We start from the raw sequence: 25,528 nt of genomic DNA on the forward strand, positions 1-25,528 counted from the left end.
AGTTTTTCACGGGACTCTTACACGTGTTTTATATTTGCAAAACTTGCGACGCCGCATTATAAGCTCCAATTTTGAATCAAAAATCCATAAAATAACTATTCTTGATTTGCAATCGCTCACGTTGCACGACACCATTTGCGTAAAATCTGCACGAACTATGAGGCTACGGCTGAGTGAGCTCTTAAATCAGGGACGAATAATCAATAAAGTCTAGGTCGTCCCCATCCCAGCTAGACCGTGCCGCCATCTGGCCCATTCCAGACGCACTAGGTCATCCGCGCTAATCCTAGGTACAACATTTTCGCGGGAATCTTTCAAATGTGTTCACGGTCACACTCGTTATTATTCTGTAGCTCCTGTACTCCTTATTTTCCTTAATTTTTCGTAGGCTGCGAACGTAAACGAGGAAGGAAACCCCTTTATTATCCTTTATTCTTCAATTTACCAGAAATGGCCAGAAAATTGAGAATTGTAGGTTTTCGTCAGACTACATTAAAACTTAAATCGTAGCAATTTATCAATTAATTCGGCAGATGTTGTCTTACCACTTTTGTACCTCCCGTGGTACTGTCACCCCATATAGTAAATAGGAACGTTTCGTAAATGTTAAAATGTTTGATTCTTTCCAACTTTATTACACTGCTTTCTACTATTTTCTGGATTTGTGCCGAAAAACCAGTTGATATTTTTTACGAATCCTTTCATAGAGATATAGGCCTAGACTAATATAATCTTCCGGCATTTTTTACGCAAACCACATTACGCCTATAACAGCTCAACCAATATCAGTGAGAGACATAACTCTTTTTATAATTATACTTGTACATAGCTTCCAGGAAACAATATAAGGTGTGTAATGTGCGACTCACCAAGGCAGGCCTGCAGCCAGATCCAGTCGATATTGTTGTTGCGGCGCTTGGAGCGGCGGCCCTCGGCCTCGGGCGCCGCCTGGCTGTTGCAGATGTCGTTGATGCCTGCACAACAAACATCACTCATCATCACCATCATCATGATCAGGTGGCCGATGATATGTGATATATTGTGGGAGGGGGTGAAGCTTTTGACTAAATACTGGTGTAGTCCCCAGTCAAAAAGGGAACTGTTGGTTACTCCGAAGAACGTCATCCAAAGTTTCGAATGTTGCCATCTCTCTTACACAAAGCGAGATTACCGCATTAGCAACGATGATACTCGTAGATAGACTCGAAACTACGTAAACAACGTTTCGAAGTAGCCTTCCTGGATCGATAGGAATAAAATCGTAGATATTGTGGGATGAGGTAAAGCTTTTGACTAAACAGTCAAAAACTCCACCCGAAAGCCAAAGAAATAAAGTATGGGAGCAGCACGGATGGGTGTTTTGTGATGTCAAACGGCAGCAAGACTACAGTATGCTCTTTCATTTTATGTACCCAGTCCAGTCTCAGTTACGCACCCGCGTCCTCTGTCATCGTTGAGTATCGAGTCCCAACTGTGCAAGTAAATAAGTAACAGCGAGTCCAAGCTGGAATTACAGCCATTTTAGGGTTTTCAAATCAAATAATTTATTTGCATGTGTGTAAGTAATTATAAGAATATTATTATATCATAGTTTAGTGTAACCAGTACACCGCATGAGTGTATCTGGGTCGATGACATACGCGACCTCAGCGTGTGACGTAGTTTAAATTAGAATATAATATTTTGTAATGCACTTGTTCAATCTAATTATTACAAGACTATCATCGAGACAACATCTTTTATTCATCTTCACGATACCGTTACTACAACCACCATAAATATTTACACGAGTTCTCCCTCTAAGTTTCGCAAGGAAGCCGAGGTGAGTGTGAACTTGTGAAGGTAGGTACAGTCCTATCAACTTAAGCTGAGAATTGCATTTGTGTGAGTGATCGCCAAAAGTACCGTTAGTAAAACACATACAAATAAAATTAATGTTTTATTAAAAGGAAGTCTATAAAACACTTGCTACCAATTGGGCCGATGTAACGACACTTGACACATCCTTTTAAATAAATAAATAAATAAAAACAGGTCCTCGCTCAGCATATGCCAAGGCACGAAGTACCTCGACGCTGATATTCTGCGAGCACCGTTTATAGAGAGGGCGTCCAGCCAGCCTTACAAAATACAACAAAAAGACAAAATTTATAAAATTACAAAATAAAAACAGACTAAAAACTTTTCGTTCACACATTTAAAATACGTATTCAATTTGCATAACATTTCTTTTACTTGGCTGCTTAATGGATTTCGTACAGGAAATTCACTTACAGTAGGAGCCATTTCACTAATATTTGGAACACAATTACATAAAATTACACGTATCTGCTACCAGTACCGGGGGTGAAGTGAAGTATGTGAGCGACAAGGAAGCGGTGCGTGACGGACGCGCCGCGCTTCAGGCCGCTTGCTATAATAAACCATGCGCGGGACGCGCCGCGCTTCAAGCCGATTGCCACTCTAAACTATCGGTGTGCACTCACACAAATGCAATTCTCAGCTTAAGTTGAGAGGACTGTACTGACCTATGTGCTTGTTGTTGGGCGGCGCTGGGGCGGCGGCGGGCGCGGGCGCGGGCGCGGGCGGGCCGGCGGCGCCGCACATGGCGCACTTCAGCGCCTTCGGCCAGTTCTCGTACGTGCACGTCTGCCAACACAAAACAGTTCACTGTTTAACGATCAAATCAATTATTAATCCTACATGACAACTTAGTTTTTTGTTTATCGAATTGATGCGGAATCACCGACAACGTCGTCAAGTTTTGTCCATTATTAAAAAAAATACACAATCGAAAGTGCACACAAAGTGACGTCACTACAAGACTAATAATTTAGTTTATCGAAATTAAGTGACGTCACTACAAGACTAATAATTTAGTTTATCGAAATTTAGTAAGTACCATTATCAATGGCAGCATAAATCTAGGCTAGGAGCAGGGATAGAAAAGGAAGAACAACCTCTTTACCTTTCATGGACATTGTACAGTCGACAGCACATCAAGACTATACAATTTTGTTGCAATTCATTTTATGATGTGCAGTTTTTGCAGGCGTCTGTACAACGAGTTGGAAGCATTCAACTAACTGTACACCTACCAAAACAGCTTTTAGTAAGTATTGTGTCGGGCACTCACCGGACAGGGCCACTTGACGACGGAGCAGGCGGCGGCCGGGCCCTGCGGCGACGATATCCGCAGCGGCTTCAGGCGCTCCGCCACCGCCTCCGCACCTGTGGGACACGACACGTATTTATTTTTATTTATTTATTCATGAATAGAACGGTAGTACCAATGCACTATTCAAACAAGACGTAACAAAGCTCAGAATAACATTTAAGTAATTAAAAACAATTTAACTTAACTTAATTTAGGAAAAGTACATAAATCAGATGCGAAGTTTTTCACAGTAACCCAAACATGTAACCCAAGTATGAACTTTAATGGCCTGTTCTTCTGTCAAACTGGCTGATGGTCAAACTTTTTTTTAAATTATATTGCTGTCGCGACTTTGCGACGGGCGGCCGCAGTGAATGTGCGAGCGCGACAGCAATAAATACACGCGAGCGATAAGGATGGGTAGCTTGGGGTCATTGGACGAGCTCGGCGACCGGACTTCACTCGTAGCAGTTAATTCTACGATTTAGACTGGGGTATTAAAAATCCGAGCTTGAAAGTCCTAGAGGCTGAGTCTAATTATACGGGTGACCGGAATTAGACCCGCCATAGCAAATTCCCATGTAGAGGAGGTCACCCTGTATAATTCCTAACCAGAAATAGTATGGTCAACAGCACATCAACGTAAACACTGTGGTATCTTACGTAGTTGCGATGGGGCGACTTTGCAACGAAAATGTATAGCTTGATGTGCTGTTGACTGTACATGAGCGTTAGAGAAAACGGGGATATGATATTTTTAAATACTTTTCAGGTCAAGTTGCAATAAGCAGGTGAAGTGAACTTTAATATATCAACTTATTCAATTCGAACAAATTAAATAACCTAGTGAAGAATTGACCATCTTTGCCAGGGGTCGTGGCGACAGATTCTAATTGGAATTCTAATTGGAAAGCGTGAGACGCTTATCCCTCCCGTAAAATAAAGCAGCGCTATACGCAAGGAGGTTCTGCCTCAATAGCAGGTAATTAGAAAGGCAAGGCAATAGTCCAGCAGTGGACTGAAGTGAAGAGTTCTTGTGACTCACGAAGGCGTGTGAGCTTTACTTGTGTGTGTACGTGTACATGCACATTACGATAGTGTAATGATATTGTCTTAAAGCCTGGTCCGTGAGCACGTAGAATCCCGTCCAATGACCCCAAGCTACCCATCCTTATCGCTCGCGCTTAATTATATTGCTGTCGCGACTGTGCGACGCGCGCCCGCAGTGAGTGTGCGAGCGCGACAGCAACATAATTACGTGCGAGCGATAAGGATGGGTAGCTTGGGGTCATTGGACGGGATTCTACGTGCTCACGGACCAGGCTTTATCAAAACGTATGAAAAACGAACAGAAGCGAGCCACCACACAATTAAAGCTCACTCGCCTTCGTGAATTGCAACAAGAAAGGCAATGCAAGATGTCCAGCAGTGGACTGTGGTAAATCAATGTATTCGGCCGTGACGTATTGTATTTGTGTCGGCCGTTTGGTGTAGTGGTTCAGAGCGGACTACTATGCCGAGAGGTCCCGGGTTCGATTCCCGGCCGGGCAGAAATTTAAATGATGAATTTTAATTTCTGTGATGATAATATGTATGTATTTAAAAAAAAAAGTATATAAGTAGTATATCCGTTAAGCTAGCACCCATAACACAAGCATTAAGTTGCCTACTTTGGGGCTAGCTGGCGCTGTGTGAAATTGTCCAAAGATTTATTATTATTTATTTATTATTATTATGTATAGAGAGACTCACCGCAGACGTCCTGCGTGGGCAGCGCGCTGGCATCGTCCTGCAGCTTGAAGATGTTCTCGTTGAGGCAGGTCTTGGGCGCGCGGCACATGGTGCACTGCGGAGCACACTGGCACGTCCACATATGAACACTTTTTACAAATAACTAAAAACATGCTAACTAAAACAAAACACTACTACTACATTTCAATATGTAAAAACTCTAAAAAACTCATAAAACTCATTTATTTTTGCAAATAGGCTTTTAAACCTACAACTGCTTTGGGACAATAAATGGGCCAGTGCTGAGAAGAAGCAGCGCAAAAAACTCATTCACTATTGTCAGCCTCCTTTAGCTTTACAAGGGTTTACAGTCTTTAAAATATACATAGTCATAAATATTGATGTGTGCTAAGCAATTAAACATTTAAAAAAATATCTTTTATATGTGTATGATCTGAACCTGATTACTATCTGCATCTTACTTAATGGAATTCTTAAGCATTTTCATTTTATTTAATCACTNTAATATTAGTATAGAAGTATAGATAGTATAGACTACTATCTTTAAGGTCAATCATCCTTCTACTTTGTAAAACTTGATTGTGGTGAGCAAACTGAAATGAACTTGCCAACTATAATCACAAGGTATTCATTCACGCCACAATGTTAACTTTACACTAGCAGCATTGTTTTAAGCAGCAACAATATTTTCACAGAACAAGAAAAAGCTAAAGTAGTCTATTGTCTCCATATCAGCTTCCTAATTTCAGCTGCATGACTCAGACAACAATGGCGCAAAAACTTCATTCTAAAGCCTGGTGTGCATTAAGATGCAGTGTAGAATCATACACCCTTTCGCAAACATTACTATGAGGTCTCACAGTGCGCGTGTACGCACAGGGCGACACACCAGCCAATCACAGAGCTCTATTCAACGCTGTGCGTTCGATTGGCTGCTTCACTTAAGCAAGCATCGTTTGTGAATATGGGTAAAGTCAAAGATTCACCCTTAAGGCGATTAGTGTCCTCAATCCGCGTGAAATGGTCATTTTGTNTTTAATTCACAAAATCAATTGCGCACATTTAAAATAAAGTTTGTTTACACTTTGACAGCAATAGACTGACATGCAAGGTGACATGTCAATGAAGTTTTCAGTTACTGTTGCCATTAAAAGAAATTAGTACCATTAATTTTCCGCAACATGGCGAGGGTTTTTATGTTCCTGGTCAGGCTATAATAAACTGAATTTACGACATTGAACGTTATATGCCATAGGTATAAATAAATGAATGCCAACTCGTCTCACAAGCCCTATTTTCTCATTTTCATGATTGTAAGGATGTATGTATGAAAGAAAATGGGACACATTTTATATAATTTTTATGACGATAATTTCAGCACTACTTTCTTCTATTGGTCTATTATACAGGAATGTCACAAGTTGTGTTTGTTTGTTCAGGAGGCGGCAGCCCGGCCCTAGCGGCGGCGGCGTCCGGCCAACCCGGCAGCGCGCCCGCGCAGAACACCATCAACGGTAACTATTCGCAATACAGAACCCGCGCGATAGACCTCTGGTTTTATGCTATCGCAATACTTAAGACCTGTTTTAACTTGCGCCACATTATCGGGCGATAAAGTTTATTCCAAGAAATTGGCACTTTGCAGACGGTAACACTGGTCAACACTTATCAGGTTGCGCTGGGACGACATTAAATATTTCTCTATACCTTTTATATCATAACGAAGTCAATGCCATTTTATCGCAAGGTATTCTTCCAGTTAACTCTGAGATAGTGCATTTGCACAGTCACAGTTTCAAAATGGGCTATATGCATATGTTGTTGACGAATGTTCTTCACTCAGGCCCGTCACTGGTGCAGGCCAGCGACTGCCAGGTGAGCGAGTGGAGCGACTGGAGCGCGTGCAGCGTGAGCTGCGGCGTCGGCTACCAGGAGCGCACCAGGACTGTTCTGGTGAGTTACACCTCATCTAGAAATATAATAGAAGTACACCACATGACACCCCGTATGGCATGGCCCGTCATGACATGACGAGGGAAAGGGTTTTCCTTTAACCGGTTGTATGCCGGAATTCCAGCGAATGCGAAAGTCATTGTGTCTCGTCCTAATCAGTGCTTAAGCATACGAGGCGTTTAGATTTGATAGTTACTTAAAACACTACATTAGTTAAATTTAAGATATCAATTCAACTTCGAGAAAGAGGTCAATCGTCGAATCCAACTCGGCTGGGCAGCGTTCGGGAAGCTACGCAATATACTCACGTCCGAAATACCGCAGTGTCTCAAGACAAAAGTCTTCGAGCAGTGTGTGCTGCCAGTGTTGATTTATGGATCCGAAACGTGGACGCTTACTATGGGCCTCATAAGAAGGCTCAAGGTCACCCAAAGGGCGATGGAGCGGGCCATGCTTGGAGTTTCCCTGCGTGATCGAATCAGAAATGAGGAGATCCGCAGGAGAACCAAAGTGACCGACATAGCTCGCAGAATTGCTAAAACCAAGTGGCAGTGGGCGGGGCACATAGCTCGTAGAGACGATGGCCGTTGGGGCAGAAAAGTTCTCGAGTGGCGACCACGGGCTGGAAGACGTAGCGTGGGCAGGCCTCCTACTAGGTGGACCGACGATCTCGTAAAGGTCGCGGGAAGAGCCTGGATGCGGGCAGCGCAGGACCGTGCATTGTGGAAAGCCTTGGAGGAGGCCTTTGTCCAGCAGTGGACGTCATTTGGCTGAAACNTACGATTGAATTAAGGCATGCTTGGACGCTATTATCTACCTAAATAGAATCTATTAGTGTAAAAAAATCGACTCCAAAACAAACTGCACTAGATAAGTAAAAGTAGAAAATATATTCCGTTATTTATTTACTAGGTCAAATTTATACCATGATTTATATTTCGGTGGCAGCACTGGCAGCCTACGGTTTGGTAATATGTTTTGGAGTTGGTTTTAATTTTTAGTGAACATTAATTTATTTCATGCTTTTGTTGTTGTTGACCCTGTTGTTGCTACTGAAAGTCGAAATTGAGACCATATTTTTTATGTTAAGTGCTGTTATCTATACATATGAAAAAAAGGGTCTTGACAGACAGACGGACGAATAATTTTACTTAGTATTTTACCGTAACTTTACATAGTTAGTACCCTAATGTAAATAAATAAATACAAATCAAACGAGTCTCAACTCGATGGAGTCGTTTTATTCCGGAGTTCCTATGGGGTCACTGACTTTCCAGCTCTATCATCAGATCAGCTCCATGTCATCATAATATTGCATTGTCATCCGAATTGCATGTGTATCCGAAATTTTAACTCAATCGGTTGTCGTCAGGAAATGGGTCTAACTAATTCATAGTTTACACACAACATACATTGTAAGCTAAATAAAATAAAATAAAAAATATTATACCATACAAAATGTTCATGGATTTGTAATTTTTGTTAAATATAAATACCTTACTATACGGTGCGCTAGTTTAGATCATTTCGGGCCATCACTTGCGCCTGTGTTGAATGACATCGACATCAAGGTTCATCAATTCAAGTTTAAAATAATAGGCAGTAATGTATGAAGAAAGAGCTTCTATTCTGTACCTACCTATGCCCGTGTAATTTTGATCGGTGTCAAATCGGAGTTTTCGTGCGGGGTGCGCGGGTGTTGTGCGAAGCGTGAAGGTCAAACGCTCAAGGTCATTGAGGACTCTAATCGCCTTAAGCGCGCTCTACACTCGCGCGCGATTCTTGCTGTGAATTCACGCCGCGATTCGCGCCGTGCACTTCGCGTTTAAATGTGTCTCTCCACACTCGCGAAACTTCGCAGTCCCGTTCGCGGCCTCAATGGATGACGACGTGATTGTTGCTGCGGTGACGCTCTGTGCTATATCGTATTACAATTACCTATGTATTAAAAATAAGACTCAAATAAAAAATGTTTAATGGGTTTATATATTTCACTTGAGCTTGCCCCACTATGAGTGGAATCCTTAACTTTCTTTCTATAGGTTCTATAACTGGACATAAGTGAGTCCTTTTTTTTTTCAATTCACCCACAGGAATATTCAAAATGTCACTTATCCGCGTCCAGGCATAGTGGGTCTTATTTTTATTTTTATGGTCCTTGTGTTTGGACTGTCAAAGTATTGGTTCGGATTGAAAACACTCGATAAATTTCAACTCAAGTTCATTATTCCATGCCTAGTACCTACTCATTTAAAAAAAAAAAGAACGTTAGTAAGTACGCAATAATGCACAACCACTTGCGACGGCGTCTTCTCAGCTATTGCGAAAAACTGCGAGTGTAGTTGCGTTCGCGATCGCGCGCCGTGAACCAAGCGCGAACCTTTGTCGCGGGACAAAAAACCGACGGGGAACGGCGCGAAGCGTGAACGTGAACTCGCGAAAGTCCGCGAAACCATCTACACACGCGTTTCGCGGCTTTCGCGGCCTTTCGCGCCGCGAGTGTAGAGCGCGCTTTATTTGTGGCTTCTATTCCTCGCTCATGGATGATGGAACTTTATGAATTGGCTGAAAGTTTGAGAGGATAGTATGCCGAGAGGTCCCGGGTTCGATTCCCAGCCGGGCAGAAATTGAAATGATGAATTGACAACTCAAAACGAAATCATAAACATATACCTAATCAGTTTTGAGTTGTGAAGTGAACCTCTTTCATATTTAATTAAATGTCCTATCATTATTTTTTATCTTGAAACACTTATTTGATTTAAAGCCCGATCTGTGAGCACGTAGAATCGAGCGCGACAGCAACATAATAAACGCGCGAGCGATAAGGATGGCTAGCCTGGGGTCATTGGACAAAATTCTACGTGCTCGCAGACCAGACTATACATGCTGTCAGGCTGTCTTTTTTGATTGGTGTACCTTTCGCGAGAGCGGGAAGTTTTCGTACGTGCACACCTCGCAGCTCCACTTGCCATTCTCGCCGGGCGGCGCAGAGCTTGCTGTCATCTGCAACAACAAGCAAAGTACTGCACCAAACGCGACTTACAAACAGGGGCGTAGCTACTAAGGGGCAAGGCGGGGCAGTGCCCTGGGGCCCCCAAGCTCAAGGGGCCCCCGAATCCTTACCAGAAAATCTCAATGAGGGCTATCGTTTTTATACTTAACAGTTGGCACCCCTGGCGATTGACAGGACCTTACTCTACAGTGGCGCCATCTTGATGAGTGCAAATAAGACAGTCCTCCTACCACTTTAGCGCTCACCAGATGGTGCCACTGTCTTCGCTTCTAGCAAGTGACAGGACCTTACTCTACAGTGGCGCTAACTGGTGAGCGCTAAAACGATAGCCCTCATTGAACTGAACTTTGAAAAATTCTCCCATTTTCTATATAAATAGAGAGAAATTCGAAAGCTGTATCAGGAGTAAGTAAGTTTAATGTCAATAAACTTGATAAAACCTAACCAGTTTAGATTGCAGTGGGACCCCATTTTTTTATTTGCCCCAGGGCCCTTGGTTACCTAGCTATGCCACTGCTTACAAAGTTTACGACAATGTTTTAGTTTAACATCTCAAGATGTACATGTGTACCAAAATTACCAAATAACCCTGTGATGGTTTATTACTTGACCTTTAATGTTTGGTTCATTGTTTTGGATCACCTGTTTAGTTTTATAAATCCAGATAACAGTGGGGAGACATAATTGTTTTTATTGTAAAATACCAGATCATTTTTTCTGATTGTATTCTTATAAGATCATTGAAGGCAAGGCTCACAAAACAAGCTAAAGTCATATACTTAGTCCAGCAGTGGATGGATGTCATTTGAGTAAATCAAACTTTCTTATAAGAAAAGTTTGTAATCAACCCCAAAGTCAAGTAGGTACTGCAACAAATAGAGTTGAAACTGAAAATAACATTATTTGCAGATTCTTTAATGTTATACTTTGAACCTTAATTTCTATATTTGTTTTTATTATACCTACAGACCTCTTTGACTCATAGTAAGATACTAACAAAAGCAACAACAGAACAATAAAAATATTGAAACCGGTATTACTAGTGATTCACCTTTACTTTTAGTGCCAAATTCATATCATCGGCTTAAAGCATAAACCTAGTAGCGGCATAGTATTTAGCACAGTTTTAGCAGACTTAGACGCTAAGCCGAATATAGCACACATTGAAAATGAATCTGATACGATGAATATTTGCAATACGTTTAGACAAAATGGATGGTGTGAGTAAACACGGAGCACACCTGAGCGACCTGTGCCTGTGACACGTTGGTGGAGGCGTCGGCGTGCGCCGCGGGCGCGGCCTCGGGCGCGGGAGTCGGGCTCGCATTCTGCGCCTCCTCACTCATTGTACCATCAATTATAACATCAGGAACGAACTCGCTCGCTGCCGCCCGCCACTATGAGGTTCGCATCGTACGAGGTTCCGTCTCACTCGGCCGCTGTTTGCACAGGTGTGCGCCGTTCGCTGTTCGGCGGTCAGAGAGAGTGCGTCTTGTGACCTAAAAGTAAAATCACGTGAAATATGCGTACAGAACGAGCGATACGCGTTGACGACGCGCAAATAGCTTCCTAGCAAAACGAAAGGAAACCAATTTCACTCTATTAGAATACGTTGAAATCTGACATCTAACTGAGCTACGAGTTATCGGGATGTCTGAATTCCTGAACATATCGTGTGGACGTTGATGATTGCACATTACTCAGAAACTTGGCAGCGTCCGTCTTCTAGTTTTTGGCGTCGTTACACAACATAAAACATCACGACATCAGTCACTAAGGTCAAGAACTTAACTACTCGTGCGATTCGATGCACTTACTGCAGCAAGGGAACACGAGAGATGACGTGAGACGGTGACTGTAATTTAATCTTGATAAGTATTTCGGATTAATGGATAAAATAAACTCGGGGAACTCGGGAGAAAACATAAAAGAAACAATGGAGAAAAGGCAATTATGTTTATACGGTATTTTGACAAATTTTGTGTCAATTTTATGTCACCGCTCACAAATCGAGTTGGCTAATGTCAAATTCCAAAAATCCTATTGGACAGTAAAGGAATCAAGTTGCAATCATAAATATTGGCCAATCAAAATAATCAAAAATCCAATGAATGACTAGAGAAAGAAAGAAAATCCAGCTTTAAACCAATCATCACATTCTACCACATCTCTTGTCTATGGCTAAACACCACAGATTAAATCAGACTTGAAAATTGAACAAACAAGGCCAAGGATTTAACACTATTCAACCACGATTTAACCCTTTGATCTTATAGAGGAATTTGGTGATTTGGTTGATTGCTTTATTAATCTAAGCCTTAAAAGAAAAAGCTTTGGCTGAGCAACTTTTCACATCTTATTGAATATTAGATCAAATCTATTAATTTATTTTATAAGATTTTTGTTCTAAAATCGCTTAATGTCTCAATCAAGTAGCATAAAAAAGTCACTTGACGTTATAAATAATTTGACATGATATTTCATCCAAATTCTGCCAAAATTTACCAGTTTTTTATGAGTTTTCATACCTTCTACTGAATGAATTATATACGAATATTGTCCAAAAGTTCTCTTCTTTCATCATCTTCTTCAAATAAATCTATAACGCCTTCTGAAGAAGTAACTAAATTACAATCTGAAGTAGAAAAACTTAAGCAAACAATCGAATCTTTAAAACAAACTGTAGAAAGAAGAGATGCCGCTATTGGAACCCTAGCGCGTGAAAAAGAAAAATTGTACGTTGAACTTAAGACAGCTCAAAGAACTACCAGAAATTTACACCAGCAATTAGAAGACGAAAGGTCGATATAAACAAAAACAAACTAGCAAAGAATAGGTATTTTTTTATCATTAAGATACAGTTATGTAATTATTTTATTGTATCTTTTCAGAGACATGCACACGAAAGAAAAGGAATTTTTAATTGATGAAATTAAAAGAATCGCAAACAAAAACGAATCGGAGAGTAATTACAACTATTACAATGTAAGTCATAGAGCTGATAAAATAATCTACCTGTGGGTCTAGACAAAGTGCAAATTATAATCGCAAACCAGTCGAAAAGTGGTCGAAAAGCCCCTTTTTTGTATGGAGTTTTGACGGATTCGATCAAAAAGTGCGTTTTGTCTAGGGGGGCTGTACCTATAGATGGTTAATGCTTAAATACGATATTTTATATTTACTGTTATTTTCAGCAAGGAGATACAATTGACAGCATAATAAGAGAGGAAATGAGATCAAAGGATGAAATTATTTGTAACATTTGTACTAAATACTTAAAAATTAAAGAGAGCAAGAAGGCCTTGCTAAGAAACATTAAAACACTGCAAAGTGAAAGTCAGAAAGTAGGTACTTATTGATAAAATAAAATCATTATTCATCATTACTGTTGAGAGTGTTGAGACCATAATATCGGACTAGCTAATAATTGAATTGGTACTTTCTTACAGACATGTGAAAATATAATATTACTTTTGGAAGAAAATAAAAAATCTCTCGATGAACTATTAAGAAAATTAGTTGAATATGGTAATGTACCACCAGATAGTAAAAAGTATTTTAAGATCCTTCGTCACAATGCGAGCCTACATTACGAAAATACTCAGCTAAAAGTTCGCTTAACATCCTCATTGCATAAGTTTGCAAATGATTTATGTAAAAATATTCATGCAGAATACATAGGAAAAAGAAAAGACAGGACTAATGCTTTTAAGTATTCAGAATTAATTATGAGATATCACATTATGAAATCGAATAATCATTTGTATAATGCCTGCAAAATTACTTCTTCCATTAATAGGTCAAACTCTGACACTTGCTTGGTTCTGTTAAGAAAATAAGTAAAGTATTAAATGAATTGTAACAGTTTTTTTCTTTACATTTATTTAATTAAATAAGTTTAAAGAAGGAATTACAGTAGGTACACACGGTAACACTGTTAACTATCCATGTCCGTTTTTGCTCTCACTCTCATCAAATGGTGATTCTTTGCGATAGAACGAGACGACATGACACACTGTTGCCGATGGTACTGATGGTACCTACAATATTGGATATAATATCTACCAAGAAGGAAAAAGAGGTATTTTAATTAAACAAGTTTTCAATAATTCTTTCAACTATTCCATTAGACCTATTAGCACTAGCCTTTGTCTTCTTATTTGTTACGTTGTGTGAAATGTTATTGAGATTAAACCACAGGAATAAACCGACCAGAGCGCCCTCCTTGAACTGTCAGTAATTCACGGTTGTTTTGTATTTTCTTCGTATTCGGTTAAAGTAAAAAAAAAAATATTGTCTCTGGTTATTCGGACTGCCATATGCATAAATTTATGGTTTCCCTGTAATTGAGGTAAATTGTTTTACAATGACATAACATTTCTGGAAAAGTAAAATGCACAATATTTTTCTTACAAATAACTAGTGGTACTTTTTGATAGAATCAAAAATAGAATCCGTTGTAAGTTTGTAACTCCATACAAAAAAAGATCTTTCGACACTACAATTATTGTCACGTTTTGTCATGGGGGCTGCTATCTAATCAAAATTCAGCAGTATTCTATAAATACCTATTCTTTTAGCCTTACCACACGGTGTGTTCGGTGAACTTCGGTGGGATATTATTAAATAAGTACATAATTACAAGACTTGATCAATCAACCATTTTAAGGAATAATAAGACTTTTTCTATGTGATGTGTAAGTACGCTTTTAATATTATTATGTTTATGTATTGATAAGTTATTAAGCTTGATCTGTGGTTGACTGGTAGATAATGCCACCCGGCATTAAGTCCGCTACCATAAATCACTTTTGTATGCAAAAGATTAAAAAATACTTAAATAAAAAGGAAGCTGGAAACGTTGAATTTTCGGATAGATCCAGTTTATTCTGTAATTATTGATATCGTTTGAAAGAGCTCGTAAAGCACTTTCACGATCAGTATAATCAGTCAGATTCTCAATATCTTGTATAGTTTAGAAATAATCGAGTGAGATCACTTATGGTTTCCACCCTGTATAATAAGATTTGGGTATTTCGCCAAAAATGGTCAATTTTGCCTAATTTCCATGGAACGAATTTTATTTTTGTTTTTAACTATTTTTAGTTTCCCATTGCATTAAGTAGTAAAAACTAAGCTAATATATCTAGAAGGGGTGTCATAATTCGTTTTAGAAACAAAGTTATGAGGTCATAAATTTTTGGTAGCCAAGGAAATTATTATAAATATTTTTTTCTCTAAGTTTTCTTCTGTGGTTTGCTTTTTTTTTGTTCGAACTATTTTTGTGTACGTTCGCAAGCAAACATACCAATGAATATTAATATCATTACGACCTTTTACACAACTAAGGAAGATAAATGCAGTAGATTGAGTTAAAAGTTAAAAACAAGTTTTTCTATATCTATTCTGATACCTATTTCTTAAAATTTATATGTGTCTCTCCACACTCGCGAAACCTCGCAGTCTCGTTCGCGGCCTCAATGGATGACGACGTGATTGTTGCTGCGGTGACGCTCTGTGCTATATCGTATTACAATTACCTATGTATTAAAAATAAGACTCAAATAAAAAATGTTTAATGGGTTTATATATTTCACTTGAGCTTGCCCCACTATGAGTGGAATCCTTAAGTTTCTTTCTATAGGTTCTATAACTAATGGACATAAGTGAGTCCTTTTTTTTTTCAATTCACCCACAGGAATATTCAAAATGTCACTTATCCGCGTCCAGGCATAGTGGGTCTTATTTTTATTTTTATGGTCCTTGTGTTTGGACTGTCAAAGTATTGGTTCGGATTGAAAACACTCGATAAATTTCAACTCAAGTTCATTATTCCATGCCTAGTACCTACTCATTTAAAAAAAAAAAGAACGTTAGTAAGTATAGATGACCCAAGCTGAACTGTCCCACCAAACTCAATGACAGGGGGGCGCTACCATCGTTCAACTATATGGTTTCCAACATGGCAAAAATCGGAACCAGCGATCCGGTATTGACGGTGGCGCCCCACTGTCAATGTCATGCATAGGACAGTTCAGTATTTTGGAACTATACGCAATAATGCACAACCACTTGCGACGGCGTCTTCTCAGCTATTGCGAAAAACTGCGAGTGTAGTTGCGTTCGCGATCGCGCGCCGTGAACCAAGCGCGAACCTTTGTCGCGGGACAAAAAACCGACAACGAACGGGGAACGGCGCGAAGCGTGAACGCGAACGCGCGAAAGTCCGCGAAACCATCTACACACGCGTTTCGCGGCTTTCGCGGCCTTTCGCGCCGCGAGTGTAGAGCGCGCTNTTATTCCAATAAAGAAATACTCAAAATTTGACTTTACGCCGAATTATTAATGGTCTTTTATAATTTCCTAGGTCATTTTATGCCACGGAAAACAAGGAAATTAGGACCAAAGAAATTAGATTTATGCCTAAAAGACACCACAGACAAAAACCTATTTACCCTATGCATTTACTATTTAAATCATGGGTTTACCCCTACAGACACTACATTTGTGTAAATAAACAATAAAATTAATCCATTGTTTAGTTGCAAAAAACCGTCCAAAGAAATTGACTTTTTAGTAAACAAAAACCCAAGGAGGGACCTATTTATGCGATTTGTCGCGAAACTGATCAACGACGTACTGTCCTGCCTCAATGGCCTCTTGGGACGAAATGGCCGAGTGTAGTGGTGCAGTGCGTTACATTCTAAGTTTTTTCGTTTCGTTACAACAATGGTCGAAACGAAGACCCAGGGAAATTATAGTTTTGACCTGGACAAGAACTTAACTTCACTTTATTTTCTTCCTATAAGTATTTGACATTTAAAGTTTTTATTTTCCGATAGCCAAACGTTTCTCAAATGTAAAGAGAGTGCTATTAGAATTAAATTACGCTTCAATTTGTTATAATGAGCCTTCATTTTGGGAAACAACAGTAATGGACATAACAAGGAAATTAGAAAAACGACTTTTGATTAAGTTTTTCTACGGTATTATTTGTAGTTTCTGCTATTGTAATAGCAAAAACAAATAAAACTTTTGATGAACTTTCCCATAAAAATAGTTTTATACAGATAGATATAAAAAAACATGTGTTCGCCTGCCTGGACACAGAAAATTTACTGTTTCGGCGAAATACCCATTTTATTACCGCTTCCTAAATAAATGAAACAATAGGTATGTATTTAATTATTATTATGGTAGGTTTTTAGGTTTATAGGCATATCTACCTAATACACCCACATAATAATAAAATAATATAAAAACTGGTTTCCTAGGTTTAATACATACCTAGATCTACCTATCAAAGAAAGATAACACAAAAACAAAGAAAAACGAAGGAAATACAGGTCCAACATTACTGTATTCAACATATTTAAATATATTTTCGGCTAGGATCTCCATTAGATTATAATTCACATTGTTATTATTTTTATAATTTACTAAACAAATTAACATTTAAGTATGCTTGGGTAAATAAAGAAAATACAGCAAAAGCTTGCTGGTTAATCATAAAACTCAAATTGCATACGAGTTTATTCTAATATTACCTCTACCTATCTTTCTTCCATGGAACATGTACTAATGTTAAGTTTTTCAAGCTACTACAAACTCTAGTTGTATTTGTAAAGGCTGTTGAAGTTCATATTAAATAAATACCACAAATTTCATGCCACGTGCTGTTTGTTTTGCGAAGTTTCCCCGCGCTGAGAAAGAGAGAGAGGGTCATTTGGGGCACAGATTATAGAGTATGTCTAAAGACAGATAGGAAACGGCCCTAGTATTGGTTAAACGATAAACAAACTAGTACCGAGCTAGATTGACCAGTAGGTGGCGCTGAATACAATATGGCGTCTGCCGCCCACAGATTAAATATACCTGTCATACTCTTTTATGATCCGTTCCTTTTCATGTATTGCGGTTAAAAATAAAACTATTGAAGTATCAAATGAAACTTTATTGATGAAATATAACATGAAACATTTTGTTTACGAAAATCAATAAGCATTAAAACTATTGGATTTTAAAAGATTACAGTTACTGTTGTGATTACAGTAGGTACATTGTTTTAGTTTTTACATAATGTTACTCACGGCTTGACATTTGTATGTAACTCATACAAAATAAGTTGCGTTATGACTTATAGTAAAATAGTTTTTAATGTTCTCCATAAATTCACACGTTCACTCTCACTTTGGTTCTGTCCAATCCAATAGCCACTGTAAGCAGGCCAGATCTACACGTTTCTCACCACCTGTAAAATATATGAAATATTTGTAAATTAAGAGCAAAAAGATGCACATGTCACCGTAAGACTGTAATCTCCTACATCATCTACATTCTACACTAATATTATAAAGAGTACAGCAGATGAACAAGTGATCTGTCTTATCTACCATACCTACTTACTGTCTGTTTTGTTTCTAGATTTGCACTACTTTGTTAAATAAAATTAATTTACCTTGTCAAATGTGTACTTGTCAATCAATTACATGTACATTCACAGAATCTGGATTCCACCAATCTGTAATTAAATAATTAACTTTTATTTGATCCTAGTCGAAAAGCGTCAGAGGATAGTGTTAGAATCATTTTGAGGGTGTTTTAAATTTTAAAGGTACTTACCAAATGTTCTTATCAACAGAAGTTAATATTCATCTAATACAAATCTTCCTAATTTAATGCATTTATGTCATGGCATAACTTGCAAATGAAATGAGTTCATCGTTTGTAATCAAGCATTCTTGGTCTGGTTTTATTGCTTATATAGGTTTCTTCTAAACTTATTTGAATAGGAAGTAAAGGTTGGTTCATCTGGATTTTAAGTAACAGTTGACAATAATGATCAGCACCGGTGATTCCATAGCAAGCACTTTTATTGTAATTGCAGCTTAACACCTTATAAGTTCGATATTAACCTGAAACAAATAGGTACTTCGATTCACTGTATAAAACACGTATCATCATTCACTGTGTCCTGCAATCTATGCCTGCAATGTAGGTACCTACGTGTATTGTATTTTGGGTCCAAACTACAAAGTATGTTGTTACTCCATGAAACGATCCATATTTAGTTTCCATTGATTTAAATGGAGTTATGAATGATATTGTAATGAAGATTTAATCCTTTGTGTGGTTCAATACTTGATAAAACATGATGTTGCTGCAAGCTGCAAATTGCAATAACCTTTCTCGAGTGGATATCTTAGTTGAGAGAAATTTCTTCTTAAAACAAACATCAATCCAACTGGCAATCCATGCACATGTAGTTCTTATTAATATTGATTGAGAAATTATTGATTTTAATCAGATAAAATTTGTTTATAGAAAAACACGTTTTTTCGATGAAAATTTTTGACGTTTTTTTTTTTTAATAATGTCACAGTTGTAGACTTGAGACGGAACTAAATTGATTAAAGTGAAAATTACGACTTTGAATTAATATACTTTTAAATAATCATTTCATTTATAGAATGCAAATAGATTCAATAAAATAATTTATAAATAAAAGTTGAAGTTGTAATTCGAAAATGTTTACTAACTTGATTCCAGACACGCAAAAGACCATTGTCGCATAAAGAACAACTATAAAAAAAGTCACTTCCTCTCGGAACTGTCAAAAAAATTCACTCTCTATGGAGCTGTCAAACTCTATGGCGTTTCCACCCCGTGATTTGGGGTGGGACTGTCCATTGTTGCGGTTGCGAAACGTAGTAGGGTCGGGCGGGTCGGCCGGCAGTCCAGTGTTGACAACTGGCAACATCGTTTCTCAGATTTGTGTGCGCCGGCATCGCACGTGAACGTGTCGCAAAATCTCAATAAATTAGTGAAATCACCATGTCGGACGAATATTTCTATGGTAAGTTCTAATCTCATTTAACTTTTGCTTTTGTACGTATGTTTATTTAACGTGTAGCAGTAGTACTTCTTAGCTAAATTGTGTTAAAATTATGAGCGTCTGCTTTGACACCCGGCTCGCCATTTTATTTCGCCAATAATGTCTTATCTGATGTATTCCGTCTTCTGAACGTAATGATGGATATTTGTACCGATTGGCCACACCTTATATAAATTATGAAAATACTTGGATTGTTGGTAACTTGTCTCCATAACTAACTTGCCGCCATTTTCGCCAAAATGAAATGACTAATTTTTACCATAATGATATCAGTATGGCGTATTTATCACTTCGGAAGCTAATAGTTAGGCTGTGTGTGAAATGTATTGATTTCGTGGGAACGAGAAGCCTTTGCTTATATCTCAAGTGCGAGTTGTCGTTAGGCGCGTAATTCAAAATTATGGCGTCCAAGCGTCATCGCGACCTCTCGTAGCGAGCGGTTCATAGTTGTTCACTACTGGAAAGGCCGTTTCGAAGCTATGCTGTGGTCGTTTCGATTCTATAATGAGCATCGTGCGTTTTGGAGGTTATGTTCGCAAATTCACCATGCACGGGTCGGTCGCTAACGGTTGCCCGCTGTACACACAACAACCTTCCATGAAGTGCCATGTTTTACTTTGTGTTGATGGACATAAGGGTTATAATCGGACTCGCTCTCGGTAGTACATAAATGTATACTGAATTCGCTAGTTCTTGAATCGTTATTGGAGGTAACGTCGAGTGTTGACGTTCCAGGTGTGACTTTGTCGGCGTCGCATCAGTCCGAGACGTGGGACCCGGAGGCGAAGGCGGAGTACCCTCGCAGCAACAAGCTGCTCATCCGCCAGGCGCTGCTGGGGCCAGACGCCAAGCCAGATGAACTCAATGTTGTACAGGTACGAAACGCATGGCAATAATACTGTAAAGACCATTCTTGGTATACTTATTGAAAGTTGACAAAACATCAATAACTTTTTACTCATAAAAAGTATTATCATTAATCACATGGTATTTTAAAAATACCACTTGAATCGTGGTATTTATCATACAACAATTAATCCTAATCTCTTTTAACCTTTGAAAAATGTGAACTATGTAGGATGAACTTACATCTTTCTTATTACATTTAATGAGGCAATAACAATGAGTCACCCAATGATGTTGACTTATTTCTTTCAACACATGAAGTACCAAGTTCAAGAAACCTACAATATTTATTAGTTTTTTAATCAACATTAACTATTGCCATCATCATTTTGCAATAAATGAAGTTATTGGAATTTGTATTATAATTTAACAAAAGTTGATCTGTATGCTTTGAGTGAATGTTTGAGCATTCAACACAACAAATTCTATCTATTATTAACAAAAATGTCCAGAATTATTTTTCAATTTTATATTAATACTCACCTGTGTAAGCTTTCAGTATCCCTATTTACTTTAATTAGTTACGATTGAATTGTACATAAATATTTTGATGAATGAACTTTACTGTCATGTTGCTACTTCTCAACATACTTTTTAATATCAATGTCTTTTACCAAGCAGATCAGACCAGCAAAATGTTTTAGCATTCACACTAACATATTGTTTATGTCTCTGGGCAGGTTGAGACAATGTCCCTGCAGGACTCAATCAAGATCCCCGTAGCAGTCCTGAAGGCGGGAGAGACGCGGCACGCGCGCCTCGACATCGAGTTCCCAGATGCTCCAGTCACATTCACCCTTATTCAGGTAAGATACGGCTATATCTTGTGGGTACAAGAATAGTTGTTAATGAGGGCTATCGTTTTTATACTTAACAGTTGGCACCCCTGGCGATTGACGGGACCTTACTCTACAGTGGCGCCATCTTGATGAGTGCAAATGCGATAGTCCTCCTACCACTTTAGCGCACACCAGTTGGTGCCACTGTCTTCGCTACTAGCAAATGACAGGACCTTACTCTACAGTGGCGCTAACTGGTGAGCGCTAAACGATAGCCCTCATTAGTAATTTGTTAATTGATACATTTTTTGCTCATTGGTATTGCAAATGCTCAATATTTGAACATCAATACCATTATTAACTACCGCTATTAACTTATCAGTAATTGCAGTTAATGAGCAAAATGAATTAACAAACCGGAAACATTAAATTCGAATGATGATAAAACTAAACCATTACCTTGTGTAATTTGATGGGCGCGCGACTTCGTTTTGAAGTTGCACCGTCCACTTATGATGCGTTTCGAGGCATTTGTCTGATCTTATACCTGTATTTTGGGGAAATTGATGTTTGTGGAATGGAAGTTAACGCTGGTTGTGTTGCAGGGCTCGGGCCCCGTGCACCTGATCGGACAGCACCTTCTGGGAGCGCTGGTGGAGGAGTTCGAGGATATGGAGGAGATGGTCGAGGAAATGCTGGATGAGGAGGAGGAGGATGATATGAAGGTTTGTTCTTATTTCACACTTGAGATCAATAATATCTTTTAAAACTTAGTACAGGAAACAGCTCAAAGTTATCACTGGCTACTTAGTTCTTGTAGGTGCTGTTTTGCAACGAAAATGTAGTCTGATGTACTTTACTTATTGCTAAAAGCATAATATCCCTTTCAATTTATATTTAAATCTATTTCTAAGCTTAGTGTTATAGAAACTGTTCAATCTAGAACTCTTTTCTATCCTATTGTAGGATTTGTACAGATTCCATTTGTAGTTGTTTTGTGCCTGTCTCTTTGTTTATTGGATACAGGAAAGTGCAGTGTTTTGATTATGGTGATTCAGTAGATTACTGCATTTACAGGATGACGAAAATAAAAGGAAATCGTCAGCTGGCAAGCGCAAGACGAATGAGGTACTGAAAACCTTCAACTAATTTGAAATTATTATAATAAAAGTAGTAGAGATGCTCAGAGGGAAAAGGAGCCTGCCCAGTTCTGTATTACAGTGTTAGATTTACTTATTTGTAGAAACTATTTACTTTATAATTACCTAAGTAAACATAATAGCTAATTAATTAGTTAGCTAGCACACCAGTTTTTAAGAATTTGGGCTTTATGAATCAAAATTTATTTTGATAACAATAGTGTTCAATAACTTACATTGGCTGTTGGTTTTCTGTACCTATTCAAGTCCCCTTTACCTTCTGATTGTTTTGATATTTTATTATCAAGTAGTTATTTATTAGTAATTTTATTTGGTACCTTAGTTTTTATTGTATTCATAAAATGCCTTGTAGATAGTCACGGGGAGCCCTCGTCCCGCGCAGACTTTACGTCAGTCCGGGGGGTCGGTCACGTGCGCCCTAGATTGGGTCGCGGTTGTTTTTAGAGACGCTCATTCATCGGTATTTTAGTAAAATTCCTTGTACAAGACTAGAATGTTCAAGTCACTTTGTATCCATGAGGGACGGAGGAACGTTGGTAGTGCTGAATCTAATATTGTTTTAATTTCCTAGGATGAGGACGACGAGGAGGGCGAGCCCAAAGGGAAGAAGGCGAAAATGTCAAATAACGCCAAAGGCAAAGCTCCATCGCCGAAGAAGAACGCCAAGAAGTGAACCGCCTGAGGCCCGGGCCGCGCCGGCGCCTCCGCCGGCGGGCGCGGCGGCGCGGCCCCTTAGTTGTAATGCTAGTGCATAGTGTGGTAATTCAGATAGGTTAGCGTTGTATCGATCGCGTGGCTGGAGAGTGGACGTGTGAGCGATTGTCGTGATAGTTCTTACCGGTCGAGGTATCTGCTGACTCAGAGCTCGTAACCGATGATCGAGTGTGATTTCTTCACTGATTTTTTTTATTATTTTTTCTAAACTAAATTTTTTCCATTCCTTACTGTGGTATAGTGTTATGGATGTCAAATTTAATATTATAAGTCTAATTCACACAGATGTATTTTTAAGTTAAGGCGTAATTAAGCATAATCAGTGTACTTTAAGACATTGATCGAGTAGCCGTCGACATAAATTGAATTTGCTAACGATTTCTCATTTCAGAATGAAAACTCATAATCTATTATAGTTTGTTTGTACATATACATATAAAAGCATAAGAACGGTAACAATAAAATAAAAACATTTCTAAACATTTTACGCCTTTTATTTAACCCACTTCAAAAGGTTTTTAATTTGATTGTATTTTTTTGTCACATAGGTTTTATCTTTTATTAGTCCAGTCAATGAATGCCTTAACGACGGTGTAGAGAGAAAACCGTGGAACACAATTTCTGACCTCGGGACTTTATTTAGCCTAGTTAGGTGGTGAACATAGCAAAAGTCCCCGCCCTTAGCCCTTGAGCCGGCGGGGAGAGGGGGGTTTAAAGGTACCACTTTTCGGTTTTTCGCTTAATCCTCGGAAACTATGCGTCCTAGGGACACGACTACTATGAACCAAAAAAAGCTTATTCAATTTGCTACAGGTGAGACCGTCAAGTTTTTCTATATCTTGTATAGTTTTTGCGGCATCTGCTCTAGAAGGTCTGTAAAATTGGAAATTTTATTGTTGTCTTACATGTTCCTTTCAGGAGAAAATCGACTAAATCAACATAGAGCAAACACTATAGACATGCGGGAGCATGTTAAGCCTAGTTCCATGGAGGGGACTGCACCGTGCGTATATTTAGACGAACCAATTAGAGCCACTTTTGACTCCTCATCATTCAAAAACTACTGTGCATTAACACTTCAAATTTGGCTCATGTATTGAGACTTGCAAGATGTACATCAGCTTCAAATTTCATAAATATACCTCAAACGGTTATTTAGGTATTGACGTTCAAAAATCGATATTTAGAGCACTACTATCTATCTATCACATGTGAAATGTTAAAATTTACTGGTTTTTTATTTGTTCCTTTGTATTTACATAACTACCTTTCTGGATGCCAAATTTGAACCTTCGAGGTCATCTGGAAGTGGTTAGAATTTGGTCTATAGGTCAGACATGTAGATTTTTGGACGTCAATATCTAAAGAACCGTTTGAGGCATATTTATGAAATTTGAAACTGATGTATATCTTGCAAGTCTCAACACATGAGCCAAATTTGAAGTGTTAATGCACAGTAGTTTTTGAGTGATGAGGAGTCAAAAGTGGCTCAAAGTGATTCGTCTAAATATACGCACGGTGTAGTCCCCTCGCTGGAACTAGGCTTAACATGCTCCCGCATGTCTAGAATGATTGCTCAATGTTGATTTAGTCGATTTTCTCTTGATGGGAACATGTAAGACAAAAATAAAATTTCCAATATTACAGACCTTCTAGAGCAGATGCCGCGAAAACTATACAATTTATAGAAAAACTTGTTTATCTCATCTGTAGCAAATTGAATATGCTTTTTTTGGTTCAAAGTAGTCATGTCACTAGGACGCATAGTTTCCAAGAATTAAGCGAAAAACTGAAAAGTGGCACCTTTAAACCCCCCTCTCCCCGCCGGCTCAAGGGCTAAGGGCGGGGACTTTTGCTATGTTCACCTCCTAACTAGTCTAAATAAAGTCCTGAAGTCAGAAATTGTGTTCTACAGTTTTCCATCTATAATGCTTTATTGACTGGACTATATCTCATTCACTTGTAAACGGATTTCAAAATATATTTGACAGGGTATAATGTAGGTACTTATGGTTATATGATCCATCTCGTTAGTTTTAAAGAACCCTTACAGTCACTTACATGAGAAATTAACAAATTTTATGTAGGTAGGTAATTTACAAGTTGTGTTGTTGTCGTTAGTTCAATCAAAATCGGTTCAGAACTTTTTATTATAAGACGCCGCGGTTTCCACCCGGTTAAGTACCTACCTAGTTG

At 38.6% G+C, this 25,528-nt stretch overlaps 3 protein-coding genes and 1 long non-coding RNA gene across 12 annotated transcripts in view; 2 read left to right on the top strand and 2 right to left on the bottom strand.

Moving 5' to 3' along the window:
* Positions 1-12,013, bottom strand: part of trbd (ubiquitin thioesterase trabid) — a 36,936-nt gene extending 24,923 nt beyond the window's left edge. For 2 of the 5 annotated variants that reach the window (XR_003656242.1, XM_028310076.1), the window contains exons 1-7: positions 11,696-12,013; positions 11,120-11,377; positions 9,782-9,868; positions 4,910-5,015; positions 3,137-3,231; positions 2,529-2,649; positions 870-974 (exon numbers count right to left, since the gene is read on the bottom strand). Coding sequence is in view for 4 of the 5 variants with exons in the window: in XM_028310076.1 (XP_028165877.1) it covers positions 870-974; positions 2,529-2,649; positions 3,137-3,231; positions 4,910-5,015; positions 9,782-9,868; positions 11,120-11,224 (619 nt within the window). In the remaining variant the exon portion in view is untranslated. The other 3 variants (XM_028310079.1, XM_028310077.1, XM_028310078.1) reach the window with 3 other exon arrangements.
* A 403-nt stretch (positions 12,014-12,416) lies between these two features.
* LOC114356739 (uncharacterized) lies at positions 12,417-13,664 on the top strand. Its single transcript, XM_028310080.1, has 3 exons — positions 12,417-12,679; positions 12,770-12,863; positions 13,073-13,664. Exons 1-3 carry the CDS (start codon positions 12,417-12,419, stop codon positions 13,235-13,237), a joined length of 522 nt encoding a protein of 173 aa, XP_028165881.1. The 3' UTR covers positions 13,238-13,664.
* A 4,322-nt stretch (positions 13,665-17,986) lies between these two features.
* LOC114356742 (uncharacterized) lies at positions 17,987-19,542 on the bottom strand. Of its 3 annotated transcripts, XR_003656244.1 has the most exons (5): positions 19,418-19,542; positions 18,885-19,045; positions 18,501-18,793; positions 18,337-18,399; positions 17,987-18,129 (listed from the first exon to the last, which is right to left on the bottom strand). It is a non-coding gene; the product is annotated as an uncharacterized LOC114356742 (long non-coding RNA). The 3 variants fall into 3 exon arrangements; XR_003656243.1 differs by lacking the exon at positions 19,418-19,542 and having other exon boundaries at positions 18,885-19,176; XR_003656245.1 differs by lacking the exon at positions 19,418-19,542 and having other exon boundaries at positions 18,881-19,176.
* An 8-nt stretch (positions 19,543-19,550) lies between these two features.
* Positions 19,551-23,815, top strand: LOC114356741 (nucleoplasmin-like protein). Of its 3 annotated transcripts, XM_028310084.1 has the most exons (7): positions 19,551-19,734; positions 20,509-20,648; positions 21,360-21,485; positions 22,064-22,183; positions 22,536-22,586; positions 23,190-23,305; positions 23,350-23,815. In XM_028310084.1, exons 1-6 carry the CDS (start codon positions 19,713-19,715, stop codon positions 23,289-23,291), a joined length of 561 nt encoding a protein of 186 aa, XP_028165885.1. In that variant the 5' UTR covers positions 19,551-19,712; the 3' UTR covers positions 23,292-23,305; positions 23,350-23,815. The 3 variants fall into 3 exon arrangements, with proteins under 3 accessions (XP_028165885.1, XP_028165884.1, XP_028165886.1); XM_028310083.1 differs by having other exon boundaries at positions 23,190-23,815; XM_028310085.1 differs by lacking the exon at positions 22,536-22,586 and having other exon boundaries at positions 23,190-23,815.
* The last annotated feature ends 1,713 nt before the right edge of the window (positions 23,816-25,528 follow it).

This window comes from Ostrinia furnacalis, unplaced genomic scaffold (assembly GCF_004193835.3).
Source record: "Ostrinia furnacalis isolate ACB-3 unplaced genomic scaffold, ASM419383v2 OfSCF2887, whole genome shotgun sequence".
NCBI lineage: Eukaryota > Metazoa > Arthropoda > Insecta > Lepidoptera > Crambidae > Ostrinia > Ostrinia furnacalis.

Excerpts from the sequence above, each read along its gene's own strand:
- LOC114356739 (XM_028310080.1), top strand. The coding sequence starts at position 12,417 with ATGAATTATATACGAATATTGTCCAAAAGTTCTCTTCTTTCATCATCT. Across the intron at positions 12,680-12,769 it reads CAGCAATTAGAAGACGAAAG|AGACATGCACACGAAAGAAA; the intron begins GTCGATATAAAC and ends GTATCTTTTCAG. Across the intron at positions 12,864-13,072 it reads GTAATTACAACTATTACAAT|CAAGGAGATACAATTGACAG; the intron begins GTAAGTCATAGA and ends TGTTATTTTCAG.
- LOC114356741 (XM_028310083.1), top strand. The coding sequence starts at position 19,713 with ATGTCGGACGAATATTTCTATG. Across the intron at positions 19,735-20,508 it reads GTCGGACGAATATTTCTATG|GTGTGACTTTGTCGGCGTCG; the intron begins GTAAGTTCTAAT and ends TTGACGTTCCAG. Across the intron at positions 22,587-23,189 it reads GCAAGCGCAAGACGAATGAG|GATGAGGACGACGAGGAGGG; the intron begins GTACTGAAAACC and ends TTAATTTCCTAG.